The 21,336-nt window shown below is 40.2% G+C and overlaps 1 protein-coding gene across 2 annotated transcripts in view; it reads left to right on the top strand.

Annotated features, from left to right (window-relative positions):
* arid3a (AT rich interactive domain 3A (BRIGHT-like)) overlaps positions 1 to 15,011 on the top strand; it is a 60,289-nt gene extending 45,278 nt beyond the window's left edge. The window contains exons 5-9 of one of the 2 annotated variants that reach the window (XM_031307174.2): positions 1,765 to 1,948; positions 4,605 to 4,852; positions 5,407 to 5,682; positions 6,797 to 6,886; positions 7,394 to 15,011. In XM_031307174.2, the coding sequence (XP_031163034.1) occupies positions 1,765 to 1,948; positions 4,605 to 4,852; positions 5,407 to 5,682; positions 6,797 to 6,886; positions 7,394 to 7,533 (938 nt within the window). In that variant the 3' untranslated portion in view covers positions 7,534 to 15,011. Of the gene's footprint in view, positions 1 to 1,764; positions 1,949 to 4,604; positions 4,853 to 5,403; positions 5,683 to 6,796; positions 6,887 to 7,393 lie in introns of both variants that reach the window. The other variant, XM_031307173.2, reaches the window with a different exon arrangement.
* Positions 15,012 to 21,336: the final 6,325 nt, after the last annotated feature.

Genomic DNA, 21,336 nt, shown 5'->3' with positions numbered 1-21,336 from the left:
ACCTCCTCCCCCCCCCCCTCTCTCTCTCTGACATATGACACAGCACCATCTACTCATTTTTCACTCATATGGGTGGGGTCGTTATTCATTTCGGAGACGATTGCTTAATGGTTGTGCAACCTCATGTCGTTCCTAGGCTATAACTAGAAGAGACGCATCATATTAATGCATAGGAATGGATTGGTTTACCTTCCCATCCTGGTGCTTGTCCACACGGCCCTGCACAAACACACATACACACGCGCGCCACCATGCAGGCTTTTCACATTGGTGACACACACAACATCAAAACTGCAACTGCAAACTGCACCAAAAAATGTTTTTGTCTTCACCCGGACAACTCATTGTCATACTTAGGAAACTACAATATTGTAGGAAACACACAGATCTTCCTTCTCTCATAAATACAGAACAGCCTTGTTAATTCGACAAGTTGATTTATGGCTGAATTAATCAGATCAGCAGGCCGTGACATGAGACGTCAGACATGTGCTCACAACTGACAAAAACAGTACTAAATGTTCGAGTGTCAGCCACCGGCAAAGGGTGGATCTGCCAAGTCCGCTCTGAGAATCTGAGAGCTCCATCTGCAGGTTGTACCGATAACTGAGGCATCTGCCCTAATATGCAAATCTAGGATTGATCATATTTCATGTCAAAGGTGGGACTGAAGATTGGATTTGGGATCACTTGGTGTTTAAATGGATATAACTTTATTAAAAGATTGATAAAGCCTTTGATTTGCCTTTGAAAAAGGACATTTGTCACAGCTTAATACACAATTGAATGTACTGATTAGATCTTGCCCCAAGGCATTTTGTCTCATACTTGTTTTTTCATTAACTAACAAGCATGTCATCTCTAGTTTGAAGACAAGAAAACTTTGTCAGGTTGAGTAACATTAACAAGACAAATTCTAAATTGAATTAGTTAAAATTAAACTAAATGTAATAGACTGAAGCTCATGTCAAGTCAATTTTATTTATATATATCACAAATCATAAATTTGCCTCAGGGGGCTTTACAATCTGTACAGCATACGACACCCTCTGTCCTTTTCGACTCTCGCGTTGCATAAAGCTGAATAATGAAAGAATGAGCAACTAATTGAAAGAAAAAAAAAAGAATGAGTTTTGAGTTTGGATTTAAAGGCCTCAACAGAAACAGACGGTCTGATGTCCATAGGGAGGTTATTCCTAGAGAAAGGGGGCCCGATAGTTAAAGGCCCTGCAGTCTGCTGACATTTTTTTTTTTTTTAACTCTGGGGATAGACAGGAGCAATGTATTCGGATAGCGGAGACTCCTGATTCGAGTATAAGGTTTAAGGAGATTAGACAGGTAGGAAGGGACGTGCCCAAGTCATCAGAAGCACATTAAAGTCTGATCTGACATGGGTCAGGAGACAATGAAGGGTCTCGCTGGTCTGCTCCTTGCTGTGAGTGTGTGTGTTGTCAAAGTTAGAAAAGAAAATCAAAAGATCCTCCAGCCTACTTGTCCGTTAAAGGACAACAATTCATGGCCTAGGTAAATAAATGTCAAGCATGCAGGGTGGTAAGTAAACAATTATTATACCTCAGCACCATAATTCACCATCAGTCCTAACTGGCTGGTAAAATGGTGAAAGGTCTTTTCAAACGTGTCAAACTCCAAAGATTCCCAGCAAGAAGCATTTTTCTGTCAACATGAAAAGAAGTCTCCTGCCATGACAGTGTTTTTTTTATTATTTCTGGATGACCTTTCCACTCTGTGTCTGTGTTATTACAGGAACCCCAGTGAATCGTATTCCCATCATGGCCAAGCAGGTTCTGGATCTGTACATGCTCTACATGCTGGTGACAGAGAAGGGCGGCCTGGTGGAGGTCATCAACAAGAAACTGTGGAGGGAGATCACCAAGGGACTCAACCTGCCTACCTCAATCACCAGTGCAGCCTTCACCCTCCGCACACAGTCAGTTCACACACACACACACACACACACACACACACACACACACACACACTTTGTACTGTAGCTGAAATGTTACTCAGTTACATTGGTGTGTTTGGTTTGTTTGGATTCAGTTACGAGCCACAAGGGTCTGTAAACAAAAGTTACAAGTAGCTATTTTATTTGACAGTTTTGGTTGCTTTGCTCAGAGATCAATAACTAGGGATGTCCAGATCCGATCACGTGATCGGAAATCGGGCCCGATCACGTGGTTTCAGACTCGATCGGAATCGGACTTTACCTCCCAATCAGGACTCGGATATATATGTATATATATTCTCATTATTTTTTAACACTTTAATCTATAGTTATGCGGTGGCACAGAGTTAGACCCTTTTGACTCCACACAGAAACAGCAACACGTGCGGCATGACATCACTTTGTTGCAGAGACGCTATTGGTTAAATGCCGGCAAAGTAGAACACGGAAGCAGCTTGTAGTGGAGAGCGCGAGTATGTCTGCGGTCTGGAGGTATTATAAAGTTGATGACAACAACATTGCCATAGCAAACTGTGAGATATGTAACAGAAGTGCTCTGTTTGTTAACAGAGTTGATGAATGTTAAAATAAGGTGAATTAAATAAAAAATAAGGAACATTCTGGATCTGTTTTTTCGCTCTCCTTTATTCTTTTTTTATATATTATAGAAGTATCGGATCGGGACTCGGTATCGGTAGATACTCAAAATAGATAAAAAAAAAAAAAAAAGATATCTTGTATGATTAAAGGGCGAGTGAATTTTTGTGTGTGGCTTTCCAGTAGAGTTGCTTTTTTATTGTGCACAGCTCCATGTTTGGAGAACAGTGTTGGGGAAGTTACTTTTAAAAAGTAGTGTTTGCTCGTTACTCGTTACTTCTTAAAAAAGTAATCCATTACTTTACTTAGTTACCTCCTATGGAAAGTAACTTTTTACTTTACTCACTACTTTTACGTTACTTTTAAAAGCAGGCATCTCTGGCAGAGACTAAACTTAATGATACAAATAAAGCCAATCTCTGGTTTATCAGTGAAGTGTCTGAACTACACTGCAGACTGGATTCTCTACTCACAGAGTGACGGCTGATTCATTATGAACGAGTCCAGTGCGGGTTGAATGCACATCAGCAGGTCATCGGCGTTACACGGTGTTAATGTATACTATGTAATGTCTGTATCGACTTGTACCGGTCGCGCAGCCACGATGGTCCGTGCATTGTCATAGACACATGTAGCCTCTTTTCTGGAAATCCTTGCGTGTCCGTGCAACCGACACAAGTCCACAGCGGTCCGCTGCGTGTATGTATGAGGCCATCTACACCGCATCCATCTGTGAGATTGTCAGCTTTGTGTCTGCCTGGCTCAGAGCAGCAAAAAGCCACGAAGCTTAAAACGCTCTCAAAAGTTAGCTTTGGCTGCTTCTCGCTTGCCATGATTACTCTGCTACCAGCCTCTGTCACGTCCCGTGTGGAGCTTGTGAGCGCGCAGCTGAGAAGGCAGTGTCGCTATCAAATCTGTCCCTGGGAAAAGTAATGTTGCGCCGAATTGAAAAAGGAACTACATTTTGTTACCAAATTTTCAGTAGTAGTGTGTTACACTACTTTTTAACTGAAAAAGTAGTTACGTTACTGTAACTTACACCCAACACTGTTGGAGAAGCAGACAGGAAGCTAAGCAATGCTTTGGATGCCATACTGCTTTGGACGCCACGATAGGTCGGATCGGAAAGTCACAATAACACAAACCAAAGTCACACAATAACACTAATTAACTAGCTAACTGATCAAGGCAGCGATAGCATCTCCGGTGTTCTGCAAGGTGTCAAAGAAGTGTGGTGTTTTTTTTAATAGAGCGATATGTACTACTGTGGAGTGGGTTACTAGCAAAACATATTTTAGCCATCTAAAAAAAAGACCACCTAAAAACATCAAAATAAGTTTAAGCTTATGCTATATTTCAAATATTTTCACCGCTTTACCTTGCCGTCAGACAGCCCTTTCTGACGGGGAACTGAAGCAGTTATTGCTCTCTTAAAATCCACCAGACTCCATTGACAAAAACATTAATTTCACCTCACAGAACACGGGAGTTGCTGGTCTAACGTTACCCCTGCCTAACGTGTCGTCCATAGTAGTTACGTTACATTGCTTTGCTTCTGTGTCGTTATTGCCAAACTTAGCACAGCTAACGTTCACTCAGCTATTGCTAGCGTTCACAATAATCATAACCTTACATGGACGGGCTGGTGCGTATGGTTTGACCATGTCCTGGATGTAGGATAGACAGAGCCATTCACAGCACAGTAGGCAAGTAGCAGTGTCTTGAATTGGATTCGAGACGCCAGTGCAGGATGCGGAGAAGTGGTGTAGACATCATTAGGGGTTATTTTTTAGAAGACATAATACAACTGTATCTACGTGCTGAGTAGCATAGAAAACTGAGCTTGATGTGTAAAATTAGCGAAATATCCCTTTAAGTTGACTAAAGGTTCATCCCAACCATCCCAAGAGTTTTAAATTAAAGCTTTGTGTGTATTCAAGTTTTAGGAACTAGTTGACATTTTCACCAGTAGGTTAAAGCTCAGGACATCCCTATGCTAACAGGCCTTTAGTGAAACATAAATACACTGTGTTCCTTTCAGATACATGAAGTACCTGTACCCATACGAATGTGATAAGAGGAGTCTGAGCAACCCCAATGAGCTCCAGGCAGCCATCGACAGTAATCGGCGGGAGGGCCGCCGACAGAGCTTTGGCAGCTCCCTCTTTACCTATTCGCCCAATGGGACGCCCACCATGCTCTCCTCACCGAAGCTCCCCTCAGCCAGTGTGGGTCTGACGGTTGGCACCAACGGGGCCTCGCTTACCCACATCCAGAAGATCAAGAAAGGTGAGAATACACTCACAACACATTACATGGGTTAACTGTTGGAGTCGATGTTTGAAGACTGGAAAGCAGGAAAGAGTTCATTTTGAGAGATTGACTGTTGATTTTGGTTTTGTAATCTTTTTTTTACATTGCTCAAAATTGTGATAAGAAATGTGTTAAAAATGATTCCAACTTGTCTGTATCATTTTTAAATGAAAATATCAATCCTTAATATCACTGGAGATAGTTCCTCTGTGAAATTCAGATGTTACCAAACCTTGAGTTTCAAAGCAATATAATTTATTTACTGCTAGGAAGCAGATGTGGTGAACATTTTTGAGTAGGAAGCTCAAATCTTCATCTTTCCCATTTAATAGAAATTAATTTGCTGTCCTCTCTGCTTTAAGAGGTCTTAATTCACAGTAACATACAGTAGTATCTCAGACTAGCTGTTTTCCTGTCAGTGTTGTCTGGGAGTAACATATTTAATATTTTGCCTGGATAACACATCATATTCAGTTATATTTGAGTTGAAGTTGCCCCCTCTCTTCCTCTCTGTGGTGTCCGGCCAGAAGAGGAAGGAGGCCAGCCGCTGCCGGGGCTCGGTGTGGCTCGTCTGCCAGCGGGCCTTGCGGGCCACACGGTGGCTGCTGTGCAGGTAGCGGCAGCTCAGGCAGCTCAGATGGCAGCTCTGGAGCAGCTGAGGGACAAACTGGAGGCCGGCGAGCCACCAGAGAAAAAGATGGCGCTGTCGGCCGAGGAACACCACCGACTGCTGCAGAGAGCTCTGCAACACAACCTGCTGGCCATGACCGCTCAGATACCCATGAACATCCGCATCAATAACCAAGGTACTGAACACACCGTCAGTTTCTGATATATTCAGCTAACATGAGTAGAACAAAACAACCAGTCAGACATGATTCTTCACATCAGATGAAGAAGTGCTGTGCTCCCCTGTGGAAATTCTTTCACTATCAAATCAACATAAGATAAAAGTGTGAACAAGCTTTCTTACATCTGCTGAGCTCAAAAGGTTGAACTTTAGAGGTTCTTTTTCAGACAGAAGAACACACTGATGTTAACTTCAACAGTAATGTCCAAATCTATGATCGATGACTTTTGTTCTGATTAAAGTAGATATCACTTTGGTCTGACAAGATAATATAAAAGTTTTTTTATCGCTGTTGAATTTAAGAAAGTTCATACTTGGCCATCTATTTCCAGCAGAGTGCCAGGCAGTAGATAGAAACAGGGTCATTTGGTTCAACAGACATCAATATTCATTTAAGAATTACAATAATCAGTCAGCACAAAGTATGATCTTCCAGAGAGATCTACCTCTGAAGAAAATGTTATAAGAATCTGCAATAAAAAACAAAACAATTGATTATTACCACATCACATCTGCTCTGGGTTTTACATTTCATTGTTTTACCCCAGAATTTGCATGCCCTGGATTTCACACACTCTCCCTCTTCCTGGCAGTTAGTATCTCAATACACTCTTGTCATTTTACCACAAACCACAGTACCCAACAGTGAGGAAGTAACCCACAGCAGGCCTATGTGTTGACCTGTTTAGCTTATAGAAGCAGCATGCATACATATATACAGTACATGTGTGTTTGTCTGAGCTGGGATTCCCTTCTGCTATCAGACACTTAGATCTTATAGCAGAGTCTGTGTTGGTTGATGTCTATCTGATTGAACACGCAAACTGTTTCTCAGTATTGATAATACAGGTGACTTCAGAGAAATGTAGAATTGGATGTTTTTGAAAATTCACACAATTGTTATGCTGTCAGCGAGTACTGTGTTCTTGAGTTGCTCTTTTGGTTCGTAGATAGTTAAGGGAGAAGTCAACTCTGGACTGGTGTTACAAAGACATCTTGTAGTCTTTAAACTGAATAAAACTACAGTTTTATTTAACACGGCTCTACTTTGTGGTTTGTTTTTCTTATAGACAGCAGGCAGGACTCGGCCCTGAACCTTACCACAAACGGCACAAGCAGCATCAGCATGTCAGTGGAGCTCAATGGAGTGGTGTACACTGGTGAGTATCGCTGTCAGGTGGCACAGGAAGTCCAGCTTTCTTCTTAGTAAATATGTACTTTAAAGTACCTATATTGTAAAAAAAAAAATCCCTTTTTGTCACAGTATGACTACCGGGTTTGGTAATTTCCACTGGGGATCACTTTTTAAAATTTGTATCCCACTCACTTTTCTAGTTTCATATTGATTTTCGTAAGAAAATCCCTCTTAACATTGTCCTCTTACTATCCAGACACTAGGGTCCGACAGGACAAGCGAGGAGTTCATAAAACGCCTTCAGTGATTACCGTGTGCACAGAGGACAGAGAACTTTTTTTTTCATCTAACTCACAGAAAGAAAGTAAATCATTTCCCAAAGTGTTGACCAATCTTGGAAAGAAAGCTAATTTTAACTAGTCCTTTTAAGCTTTATTTTAAAATTAAACAAAATTAAACAGGCAAACTTTCTATTCTAAGTTTAGAATACCTCTAACCTTTTTTGCATTTGTTGTATCTTTTTCCTATCCAGGCGTTCTTTTTGCTCAGGCAGCAGCAGGATCGTCCGTCTCCAACAAGACGGTCAGCAGTCGTATCGCTCCACAGCAGCAGCAGAACACACCTACCTCAACCTCAACCTCAACCTCAACCTCCAGCAACCTGTTGTCTTAACTGGCCTTTCCCCTTCTTTTTTTTTAATTACCACGCTAAGTAAAGCCAAAAATCAACCTCATTTTCTACATAATCTATGCCAAAAAGAGAAGAACCATCAACTGTACAGAAAGACACAAACTGAAACTCCGATCACTTGAAGTACACTATCTCAGGTTTTCACTCACCAACTCGCCTCTTTTGTTCTTCATAGCCAAAATGATTTCGGAAAAAAAAGAATATCTCAACTGAGAGCCAGTATATGCTAAACAAATATGTATGCACAACCTGTAAATTATTTATTTCTGGCTAAATGTACAGATTGTTGGAGAACAAAAGAGAAGGTAATAACTAGGAAGGTTAATGCACTGTTTACACACACAAACACAGCTACTGATTGACAGCAATGTTTTATCCTCTAGGGGAGAGATTTTGTTTATTTTATTTTACCTTTTCATTGTCCTTATTGTTATTCTCTTTACTGTGTTTTATCTTTTAAATCTTTACCAATCCCCTCACTGCAGGAAAAAAATATATATATTTAGAAGTCTATAAAAAGAAAATATGAATAGCCTCTATTTTAAATCAGAAAAGCTTTAAAGGTATATGTTGTTTCGTTAGAGCATATAACAATTTACCGTTGTGACCTCATTTTGTGTAAAACCTTATTCACATGGCAGCCATTTTGGATCCCTATTTGGAAGAGTCTGATGCCTGTCTGCGGCATGCCACAGATTCTCCAGTGAAACACAAATGGAAAAAAGAATATTGGTTCACTTCTTCACACATTTTATCTATTATCTATTGCTACCAGAGTCTCGTCAGTAGCGAGTTAGCTAGAGTGCTATGTAGCTGATGAATTCAAGCAGTCTTCTTCCTGAGACAGTTGGCTCATTTTGATCTAAAATCCTTACCTGCTTGTTGACATAAGGCCAGTTTAATGTATATCTGTGCCAATCTTGCAGGTAGTTTGTCAAGTTAGTGTTCAAAATCGCTGTTTTCTAAGTAAGGTCAGGTGGGGAAAATGAATTAAAGCCTTTCTTGAGGTTTTTTTTTTCCTGCTCGATGCATCTCAATACGCTGGACTTGTGGCATCCACACCAACTGTTGCTGTTTGGGTTTCAGATCGTATGTGAATAATACACGTTTCTGATTGTTCTCAGGTGTCCGTCAGCTCATCGCTTTGTACAATCTCTTGACAGAGCAATGTATTTAACATCTTTCTCTGCGGAAAGATCAATTTTTAATTTTAATTTGTTTTCTAACTTGGCCTTCTAGTGGAGTGATTGTCTTAAGGTCAGATGCATGTCTGTATTTGTAGATAAAGCCCTTCAGGGATCAGGAGTGAGGCAGGAAAACTGTGATTTCCTGTCTTAAATTCATAGGAGTCGTGTATCCACTAAATCCTTGTCATTATGGAGACAGTCACATGGACAATCAGGTGTCAGGAGACGCTATCTGAGCTTCTGAGAAACTTGACAGTTATTTCAGCTTGTATCGGACGTTTTGTTGTTGTTGTTTTGTATTATAGATTACAGATGCTTTTATTTTTTGTTTCAGCTTTGTGTTTTACATGACTTAGTGCTTCTTCTGATCCAAGTGCTTCTTATCCTGTGTTGTGACAAGGACCGGGTCTCCTTGAGGCTGGCTGTCAAGGATATAACAGAGAATGTCTTGCGATCCTCTGACTATTTTTTTTAGATGTTGCTTAATTGGGGACTTTGACAATGTGATCTCAGAGGTAATAGCTGCGGCTGAGCGCTTGCTTGCGTCTTATTGTTTGTACAAACACTCACTGCAGTTAGATTTATAAAAAGTGAAATTGGCCACAGTGGCGATACCATATCATTCATGTGTAGTTGTGTTTCTGCATTTTGAAGTCAATCAATTTATCAGCTTTTTGAAATTTAACCTGTGTTACCTCTCTGGACTGTTAAAAATTGCTACTCTACCCACCCAACCCCACCCCGACGCAAAGCAGCCTCATTCCTACTGACGTTAGGAAGTAAATCAGGCTTTGTATGTGGGGTTCTGTTTTGAGGCCTTAACACAGCATGAGATGACCAGAGAGCCAGCAGTACCTCCGTCTAATCAGTTTTTACTGTTCCAGTCAAATATCACCAGATGGCCGCTGCGGCTTTGATTCTGGACTCGCTTCTCGGTGGGAAATCACCACCAGCTGCTACACAAACACTGTTCAGTTTTGTAAAGTAGGGTACTTTACCATCTCTCATTCAAAGACACACACAATAATCAAATGCTCTTCTTAAAGGTTTGATAAAATAGTGAGAAGTGAACTGTCCAGCCTCACTTGTTTTAATACATCCTACAAAAAGAAAAGTGAAGCTTTAGTTGGATTTTAAGTTAGTTTGTCAGAGGCAGAACCAGGCAGGGGGTTGATGCATAGACTGTAAAGGTGAAGCCAAACATTTAGACTGCCCCTGGTGGCTGGCTGCAGTACAGGTCATAAATCCCACTCCCTCCATGTTAGTGGCTGGGACATGTGCCAAACTAAAAAATCACACGTCAAACACATTTTCCCTAAGATGGTTTCTGTCATTTAAGGTAGTTCTTATCACTCAATGTATGTTCAAGTGTTCATTTTTCTGATACGTTTGGTTTTTATTTGTTATTTGATGCTATAAAAACGGGGTGAAACGTCATGATTGACAGCTGTGATTGACTCACGATTGGTCGGGCGGGTGTATTGGCGGGACTTCGATACCGCAGCTCCACTGCCCAATCACTAGTGCGCAGACTCTGGCTCCAAAATTACAAGATGGCAGTGCCCATTTCTGGGATATTTTGGCTTTAACTTTGTACAGTGGGAGGAAGTGGAGAGACGTCGTCCATCTTTATACAGGCCTACAGTCTATGGGCAGAACTGAAAGCAGAGACAGGATGTCATTGGTTGAGTTAAATCTCAATGAAGCTGAAAACCACAGTGTTTCCATAGTGAGGAAAGAGGAATTATTGTCAAATATTTTAACAGGCAGCTGACTCTCCACAAGGGGGCTCTTTATGGCTCATAGTTGCTGTTTTCTTTGTGGGTGTTTGAGGTTTTACATTTTTACACTTGTACCACCTGTTGGCTAAAATAACTACTGTTAGGAAAACTGGTCAGATGTCCGCAATGGCACCTTAGCTCCACCCAACCACGACCCTGCAACACACACAAACACGCACACACACTACACGGGACCGAGGCAAAGGATGATGGGGCCATCACACTATGTACATAAATAATGATGGAAAATCATTGCGTCTCACTAACCTTCAGTGGTTGTTAAATACACAAACCAAAACTCAGCTATAAGTATTAATAATTTCAATAGGTTCCAAGTTTATAGTTACTCAACACAAAATACAGAACTTTGCAGCTGCAAACTTGCAGTTGTTGGCTGCAGGTGGCACAAGTGTCCTACCCTTTTTGGTTATTGATTAGGCTCTTGGTGTAGATTTGTTACAAAGGAAGGAAATGTGTATTTCTACAGTGAAGAATGTAGATAAATCTGGCTGCGTCCTCACTGTGGACAGTTGAGTCGTGTTGAGAGTCATTTACAGATGCACAATAATGATAGACATCTTTTAACCAAAGCTTTATGAAGTATAGCTACATTTACAGTATTGAACAATGGCCATTTGAAATTTCAGTGAAATTTTGATATTTTTATTGCAATCTGGGTCTTATTGTTGTAGTTTTGGCATAACAATCTTTGACTCACTCAAACAATGCTGATCATGTTGATTATTAATCATTTTCATAGACCTTACATACAACAATACGAATGTTACGCTCTCTGTTTGAACAATCGCAAGGGAAAACTCAGTATTCTCAAACAAAATGTTGTTTCCTCGGCTATCTTGTCCATTTGAACGGTAGTTCAATAAATTCCTCTTTAATTAAATACATTTTGAATATGTGATTTAAAGGTAGCCTAACCACATAAAAGTATTTGAAATTCCACAAGAGTTGGATGCTGCAGAGAAGGCAGTTACTGCTGCTCTGCTAGCTAGGCTAGTTAGCATTTAGCAGCACTAGTTTTATCTGGTGTTCCTTTTCCTTCTCCGTTAATATTTAAGATATAGCTATTGTCTTTTTATATGGTATAACAACTTGCTTAGATTTTGGAGCATCAAAATAGATTTTTCAATTCCAGGAAACAGGAAAAAAAGTGGCTAAACTAGCTTTAGCTGAGGCTATCTCAGCAGTTTTTATGAATTTTCCATGTTTTTTTCCCTCCAAAAATATACATTTGATGGTATAACGATTTCTATGGTAAAGTATGATGTCCAAAAGTCTGATTCTGGGGTTAACTCAGTTCTGACCAAATATGTAGTTATATATTTTGCCTTTGTAGGGCAGAATAGTCTCTACAGTAATGGTGCTATGCCAATCCATATAGGCCATAACTATGACAAAAAGTCCTAGGGTAAAAAAAAGAAATTCATTTTACATTTAGGGTTGTCTTTCTGCTCGATTCCTCTGTGCAACCAGCTGTAAATTTCATGAACTACAATGTTAAAGGAGGTTTTTACTCAGTCTGTTCGGTGGCACTCAGAAAGCCCACCATGTGTGTGTGTGTCTCTCTCTCTCTCTCTCTCTCTCTCTCTCTCTCTCTCTCTCTCTCTCTCTCTCTCTCTCTCTCTCTCTCTCTCTCTCTCTCTCTCTCTCTCTCTCTCTCTCTGAGTAGCAGATGTCACAGTTGCTGATAATGGCTGACAATCAACAAGAGAAATGCATGGCTGAAAGCATTAGTTTGTGGGGGAGGGCTGCTGCAATCAAAATTCAATCAATACTGATCTAAAGGATCAGCATTGCTTTTTTAGATTTGACCCTATGACCTTTTGGCCCCTGAGCTAAACATTCAAGCACCTGCCCTCTTCAATGGATCCATGTTTACCGTATATATCTATTGACCGGCTCTGTGAGATATTTGCATTTAAGCAGTGGAGGTACTGTTTTCTCGCTCTCGCTCTCTTTTAGTATGTGCACGGCAGCATCTTCAGGGATTGGTTTTAATTGCGTGGTAGCGACAATCAGACGATGTTATGACAACACAGTATACCTCCAAACACTCTGACATCTCTTCAACCACAATCAAGCCCCGTTTCTACCAAGAACTAATAAAGCTTTGGCAAAAAAAATGTTTTGCTTCAGCCACAACAGACATCAAAATGTTGTTAATGCTGGTTCATGAAGACATTGACTATGAAAGAGATTGTAATTACCACAGACAATCAGATATCACTTATTGATTTCAGTTATTTGGTTATTGCGAGGGGAACCAGAGATGTCAGTATAGTTGAGGGTTCAGTTCAAGCTTCATCTTTACCAAGAGCTCCCCTCAGTGGGAAGTTTTTGTCATGACACAGAATCACTTCAGATTTCCCAAATGGAAACACAAAAAGGTCTGAGCTAAGGCTGCAAAGATTCACTGTCCTTCAGTCTGAACATTTACTGCTAACAGATTACATATTTTCAGTGTTCATGTCTTCATTTCCTACCAGTGTTTCCAGTATTTTTGTCTTGTTAAGGTGACAAAGCCTCTTTAGATCATTATAATGGGACACTAAAAGGCTCCACTGATAAAAAAAAAAAAAAAAAAATGTTTAAAAGGCTCCACTGAAAACAAACTCTGTTAAAAGCATTCACTTACATAATTCATTTAGTTACTAAAAACAGTAAGCAATCAATAATCAATCATCCTGTCTCTGCCCCGTCTGTTTCTCTCCGTGAGGCAGGTTCCTCAATATTTTAAAGAACATTGGAGCAATGTAGCAGTGAAAACTGTATCAGTCTTAACTCAGTATGAAACCAGAAGTTGTTCTTAGTTTTGAAAAGAGTTTATAGCAGGTTTTGGTTCAGATTGTTTCAGATTTCTTTCTGAATGCGACCAGCTGCTTTTTATGTCTGTAGCTGCTTTGTTTTCATCATTAGATTAGACGATGCTCGCGCAAGACGTTGTGTCTGCAGTTCTTGTCAAAGTTATATTATTGTTGTGTGGTAATGCAGTTTAAAAGTGTGGGTTGATTTCAAACTTGTTTGGTGCGTTCACATGCTGCCGGGGAAACACTTTTTCATCACGTTCTGAATGCATTTTGTTTGTCTTTGAGTTTGATTTCGCGACAATATGGGTAGTAAATGTAGTGCTTTTCAGGGGCTGACTCCCAATCAGCACAAACTCTCCGAGTCTCTTGTGGTTGGCTTGCTCGCTCTATGTCATAACTTTTAGGTGTTTTACACTGAAATGTTGCTGCTTTCACTCCCACCAGAGCCGTAGCTAAATAACCTCTTGAAACATTACTAGATCCAGAGTGTCTTGCATGGAAAATTGACAATGACTCCTGCTCCCACATGTTGCCAACATGGAATTCTGCTGGAACATTTACGGGTTAAGGTGCCTGTGGGGTTTAGGGGCTTTTGACTGAACTTCACCACTGATTTTACCTCCATCAAGGGGGGATATGGACAAGGAAAATAACAAGATGCCTTCTGCTGTGACAATTGTTGTATGAATTAACATGTATTACTAAGATTCATTAAATAGAATATTTCTGAAATATGTCTTTTTAGGGCTATGAATTATATCATGTTCATATTGTTTTTGCTTTTTCTTTGCTTTGTTTTCTGGATATGCTTTAGCAACCCTGGCACACACAGATTGCATTTAAAGCAGATTTATTAATACAGCGATAATGATGATAATAATAATGTGATTATTTTAGGAAAGCATACTGTATGATGCGTGTGTGGGCTTCATGTGGCTTTAAGTTTACTTCAGAATTGAAACAAGGCGCTTGTCTCTTTCAACTTGTCAGGAAAATCTACCTCTACCTTCAGTTTTATGCATTTAACCCAGTTCAAGTTACAATTTAGTGGGTACGCAAAGAGGGCGTGAGAGTGGTCACCAAAGTCTGAAATGAGCTACAATATGCCAGTATAGTAGCCTACTTAAGAGTAGTTAGGATCTCATGACACATGTGCGATTGTATTGAGAACGAGTATTGTGGTGTAATTATATCATTATCTAAATACTCTCAGCAGATATTTATCACCCTGGTAGGTGACTGGGAGGTTTATTTTGGACTCTGGGGTGTCGTTCTCCGTCTCTCTGTCTCTCTCTGTGTTACAGGTTCGTAACACTTCTGCTGTTTAGTTTATTTGAGCATCACCAGGGAACCTCCAGCTCAACAGATAACTACTACTTAGTACTCCAACAAGTACTGCTTCTAGGAGCACCATTAGTACTGTGAGTCGTTTTTCAGTCTGTTCTATTAATGTGTGCTTATTCCTCCTTTTTTCTATAAATGATTCAATTAGTTTGATGAATGGGATGTTTCCTGGTAACCACGTCGGGCAATGCAACAGTTTTTTTTTTCTTTTCTTTTTTTTGAAGGGTGAAGATTTTTTCTTGCCTATTTACTCAATATGTGTTTGTGTGAATACTTTTATTTTGAATTTGAAATTAATAAAATATCACTTTTCTTAAATGTCACCAGAGTTTGGGGTGTGGATGTCTTTTATGTCGTGTATCCTAAGATAAGTAGTATGATGTTCCATCCTTTTTAACTGGTTAGCTTAACTATCTTCAGTTTTCAATTAAAATGTGTCCATTATATTCAATAACATTGATGCTGGCACCAAAAAGCAGTGAACGCTCCACTTAAATGATTTTAGTTAACGGGGCTAAATCTTTTTACAGCATCCTCTGCATAATGAGGGATTCATTTTTACTGTGAATCCAGAAGTCCTGAATTTACCTTATTAACTCATTCTTTTAAATATCTTACAGTTTTATTTATTTAAAAGTACATTATTCGCCTCTAAATTGTAGTGGAGTATAGCAGAAAATGGAAATACTGTAATAATGTAGGCCAACTTACTTTTCACCACTGCTAAATTGCTGTTGTGATCTGAATACTTTTTAAGAAGCCTTTGGTAATATTAGCCTATACTTTTTGTTCACAGTATAATGCAGTACAAAGTTCTGTTTCTATTGACAATACATACTGGAAATAATTTATTTTATGTAGCCTACTTTACTCTGGATTGTTTTGCTCTCAATGCACACAGAAATAGACATACTAGGACAACAATGGTAAACAAACATTTGACTACTGGATAAAGCTATGTACAGCCTCTCCACACTGACGCCTGCAGGACATACCCAACAACCACAACGTTTGTGTCAATTACTCACATTTTATCTAGCATTTTAACTGTTTTTTTTTTTGTTAACCTTTTATGTATTTCAAATTAAATTTTGAGGGCGATTTTGAGGGAAAATTGCATTCATTAAAACATTGATCTAAAAAATCCTGTAAGCATATCAACCATATGAACACTTTTCTTAGTATTTATCATTTAGATACTCAATATTTCCTGAATTAAATTCTGAAAGGTTCAAATTCTCTTAGGACAATCCGCTGTACTGTCTGGTTTTTGTTTTCACAATATAATATTACATTCTTGTTTCTTTTTTTTAAATTTAGAATTCAATTTACAAATATTCAGTCATAATATTACATTCTTGGCTCTATGCACGGCGGTGCATGATGCATTTCCGGTGAAATCAACGTCAAACAAACACTACAGAGACAGGCTGTGCACCAAAATACAACAAACCACTCCAGTCAATCACCGACCAGATGGTTGCGGGAGGGGGTGGGGGTTAGTGACAGTTATTCAGTTATGGCGCTTACCCACTGCTAGTACCAGCTCTACTCTACTCGGCTTGACTTGACTCGGCCGCGGTGTCCCGTCCTCCATTTTCCATTGCAGATTTAGTACCGCCTCATGCCTGAGGCGAGCGTGGCTGGTCGTCACAGCGATGCCGCAGGAAACTGCCGTGACCTAATGCGACACACACACAGAACGTCGAAGGTGTGTTGTTTTTTACTCTCTGCAAGAAAAAAAATGTTTCAAAAGAAGCTGGAGGCAGCACAAAAAAAACACCGCTGGCTAAACTATTTAAAAATGGCGGGTTTGTTCAGGACACCCCCGTCTGTTGCTAGCAATGATGACGCAGTGATTAGGGACGATTCTCTCCGACCAATCAGTAGTCTGCAGGTTTTCACGTCACCTTTTGTTATCGCCTCAGCTCGCTTGGAACCTCGACGGAGGTCATACTAAAAAAAAAAGTACCTATTAGCAGGTACCAGGGACTTTTTTTTTGTAATGGAAAACCAAAAAAGGCGAGTAGAGTCGAGGCGAGTGGAGCAGGTACCATGTAATGGAAAAACGGCATTAGTCATGACAGTTACGGAAACATGGGGGGAGGGGCGAGCTTGCTCTGTTTTGTTTGGAATTTACTTGGAACGTCAACAGAAGTGACCATGCAGGAACTTATAGGGCACCTTTAACACTTTTCTTAGTTTCCACACGTTTCCCAAAGATAAGGAAATACAGAAGACGTGGGTAGTTAATATAAGACAAGACTATTTTACGGTTACAAACCAGACAAGAGTGTGTAGCTGACATTTCCAAAATACAGACCTCAAACTCTAGCCGGACACAGACGTCTGAAGAACAAATTCACTCTTCCAGCCCCAGGGACCGGAGTTTGGGAAAGGGTGCTTGATGGTGCTTTAAGCCCCCAACGTCGACTTCAAGGCAGCGCTGCGACCGTCTACTTCAAGGCACCTAACCCTAACGCCATGACCCTAACCTTAATCCTAAACACTGCCTAATCCTAGTGCCTTCCTTATTTTACTGTGCCAGTTTTGGTGTTTGTGTTATAGTAATAAATGAAATAGATGTTCTTATTTTCACAGTCTCTTCAACCCATTGACGAGTTTTTTCTGTTTATGACATATCTGTCATTGGGTCTGATGCAGAAGGATCTGGCTCACAGATTCAGAATTCACCAAACCAAGCCACATCATCAACACATGGGCTAACTTTCTCTATACTGTACTTGGAGCTGTGGGCATTTAGCTGGATGAAGAGACTGTCAAAGCTCACGTGCCAGATGTTTTTTCAGTATTACTCTGATACACAAGTAATTTTGGACTGTACTAAACTACGTTGCCAGACACCAAACTCTCTTCTTCTCCAGAGCGAGGTGTTCTCTACCTACACATCTCACTGCACTTTCAAAGGGTTGATTGGGATGGCTCCTCACGGTGCTGTAACCTTTGTGTCATCTCTCTATGAAGGCGCCATCAGTGACAGAGAGATTCTAAAGCAGCCTGGTATTGTGTCTCTTCTAAAACCAACAATGGCTATAATGATAAGGGTTTTCTTGTGGAAGACTGTGTGCCCTGCAAAGTCCACATACCTACCTTCCTGTCAAAGAGGGCACAACTGTCTGAGCCAGAGGTCAGGAAAACACAGTCTATTGCAAGACTGAGAGTCCATGTTGAAAGACTCATTCAAAGGGTGAAGGAGCACAAGATATTCAGTACAGTAATCCCTCTTTCACTCACAGGCAGCATCAATCAACTTTACACTGTAGCCTGTCTCTTTGTCAACTACCAAAACGGGCCCTTAGGTAAAGTCTGGGAAAGCAATTACTAAAGCTGTTAAAACAGAATTAGACAGGGACAAATGGAATGAAATATCTATATACATATTTTTCATTACCTTATAATCACCTTAAACCAATCATTTTCGTTTTAACCTTAGAATGAGCCCTTCACATCATTCACTGTCAGACATAATTTGAGATGAAATTGTCAAATGTAGAATTTTGAAACATACTTGTGACGAGGGTCGACCTGACTAAGTCATACCAATATTTGTTGTTAGTTGTACTTTATAACGTTTACATTGTGTTTATTGCACTGTAATATTGTTGGGCATTTTGCTGCTCGATGGTGTTTTAAGCCCCCAACGTCTCCTTCCAGGCAGCGCTGCGACCGTTGACTTCAAGGCACCTAACCCTAACCTTAACCCTAACCCTAACCATAACCATTGCCTAATCCTAGTGCCTTCCAGGCAGCGCTGCCTGGAGAGACGTTGGGGGCTTAAAACACCGATAAACCATTTTGCTGCTCGTTTGTTGTATAATGGCAGAGCATGTTTAATTGTTTAACCAGTGTACAACGCTGCATTTTAACAAAGTGCCTCAATTTGCTTGTTGTTATTACAAAATGTAGGCCGGACACAAACGTCTGAAGAATGGAGCTGTTTCATTGGAACAAATTCACTCTTCCAGCCCCAGGGACCGGAGTTTGGGAAAGGATGCTTGATGGTGCATAAGCCCCCAACGTCGACTTCAAGGCATATATAACTGAACCCGGCTTTTTTAAGGAGATTTTTAAGTGTTTTATTCACACCAGTGGTCCTCTTGTGCCCGTGCCCCTCGCAGCGCCCATCCTGGGCGTTGCGTTTTAACCCAAACCTAACCCTAACCATAACCATTGCCTAATCCTAGGGCCTTCCACTAGGATTTTAAGGAAGACTTCTGCAGCTCAAATACTATATGTTCAGCTGATTTAGCACAATGTTTATTGTTGCATTTATGTGTAGCAAATCAACATTTAAACAGAGATTAGAGAAATATAGCTTTAGTTATTTCATTTCTGGTTTTGTATTTGAATTGTATTAAGCATTTTTATAACACTACGTTGAAGTTTTGTGTAGCAGAACTGATTTGGCCTCTTAAGTATATATTTGTTCCACTGTATACCTGTAAGGGATGTAACAATATGTTGAAATATGTATACTGTATAGCTTGTACTCATTATTTGCATGTATCTCTGTTCCAAAACCCCACACACACCTTCATTTCAATTAATACCCAAAATGAACATCTTGTCTGAACATCTTGCATTTTAACTGATGCCCCCTGGTGTCCACAACCTTTTACAAACCAGCCAAAACATACAGTCCTTCCTAGTCACCAAAACAATCATTTAATCATATGACCTGACAAAATAAAATTACATGTTTTTAAAATCATGCATACATTCATTTCCTTAGCACTGTGCCTCTTCAGTTGTGCAGAGAGGTATTTTGGCAGATATGTAAAAAAGAAAAACAAATCACACCTCTGTTTCAGGGAGCTTAACACAGAAGTGTCTCTGTAAATGCCCTGCACAAACATGTCATCATGGGCACAGACAACAAAGTTACACCATTGCATACCTGTGATAAGCAACTGCCCCTTTATTTTAACCAAGCAAAATGAAGGTCTGTCAAGTGGATCATATACTCACATATATATAGTCCATCAGGTGACGCACCCAGCCAAAGTGCATCTGGATGAATCACCAGTTCACATTTTCTTAAGTTTAGGTTTTTCAGAGTTGCATAGTCTTTTGCACCTGCCTCCATATCCAGTCCCCTCTTCATGTGTGCTGTTTGTCATGTCCCTCTGATGATCCTCTCAGTTAGGTTTTCTGAAGCATTTGGCTCTCTAACGTGGCTAGCCTCCCTAAAATTGGAAGCAGTCACCCTCTCCTTCCTCAGTGAATGCCACTCAGGTGCTGCACTTTGGCATATTGTTGCTTCTTCAATGAGGTGTGACTGTGACAAAGGCACAGACAGTCAGTTGAGATGCAGCTGTTCTGGTTTGTTGGCACATATGGACAATCTGTTGGCTTTAACTTGTAACCCTATGGTGGCACTTTTAGGAATGGGGGTGCATCGTTCTCTTAATACATCCATGGGGTGCATCCTTATGGGTGATAACACCATCAGCTGTAGGTGGTGGATGCTGATAACGTGTTAAAATAAAAGTATGAGAGCTGTAATAACTGCCAGAAGAACAATGTACTTTAGCTTTTGCCTGTAGCTTGTCAGATTAAGCTACAGTTAATTATTTAGGGTTATATAAAGTATTTAATTGAGCAACATTCATTAATAGCCACAAAGGGAGTAAGAATGGATATTGTTTTAAAATAGAAATAGGATTATAATAAGTTTTAAATTACATTTTAAATAAAATCTGTATTCCCGTAGCATTATGTGTGGCGTTATTGACTACTTTTACTCTAATCTTACACCAGCCAGTAAAAAAAGGCAAAAAATATAAGGGCTTTTTTAAATTGCTGTGCAGAATATTGTATGTGACATGGTTGACCACATTAGCTGCCAATGAACATGTCAATGTGATGAAGAACATAAATTAACAAGTTAATGTGTACTGGAGAGTCTCTCATTCTGGTCTGGTCTCCTCAGGCCCGGCAGACTGGACCAGAGTTCATGGTGAGCATGGTAGACCTCCTCACTGCTGGGCCTGTGCCTGGATCACCCAGCTCATTAGATGTTCACTGCTCATACTAAGGCCTTGAAACAGTAGTTGGCCAATATTGGATAATAAAATATAATACATGATAGGTATTGTGTGGTTGAATTACAATAAGGAATGGTCAATGGTAAGCACTGTGGCCTCACAGCAAGAAGGTACTGGGTTGGAACCCTGGTAAGCAATATAAATATGTACTGCCATTGTATTGTTGGAGCAGCAGCAGATGGCGCAGAATCATGCAAACGTTTAATGTTACAACCGAGATATCTCTCTCTCTCTCTCTCTCTCTCTCTCTCTCTCTCTCTCTCTCTCTCTCTCTCTCTCTCTCTCTCAGAACATACACTTCCACAAAGGCTGGTGCATGTTTATCATGTATTGTATGGTGCTGTGGACTCAAGTGGCAAATCTGAATCAGAAAAGTGACCTACTGTAATATTCTAGCAGTAAACCACAAGTGTGGTCCAGTCTGCAGAGCCTGAAGAGACCAGGATGAGAGAAGCAACATGGCAGCTTCCTCACTAATATGATGAGAGGTTTGCAATATGGCCCAGTTGTATCTGCAAGAGTTCTTCATCACACTCAAAACTAATGGCAGTTAAGTTGGTCAACCATGTCACATGAATAT

The sequence above is a fragment of the Sander lucioperca genome, chromosome 11 (assembly GCF_008315115.2).
Source record: "Sander lucioperca isolate FBNREF2018 chromosome 11, SLUC_FBN_1.2, whole genome shotgun sequence".
Classification (NCBI taxonomy): Eukaryota; Metazoa; Chordata; class Actinopteri; order Perciformes; family Percidae; genus Sander; species Sander lucioperca.
Note: the sequence above shows the minus strand (reverse complement) of the source record. Positions and strands in the feature narration are given on the sequence as shown.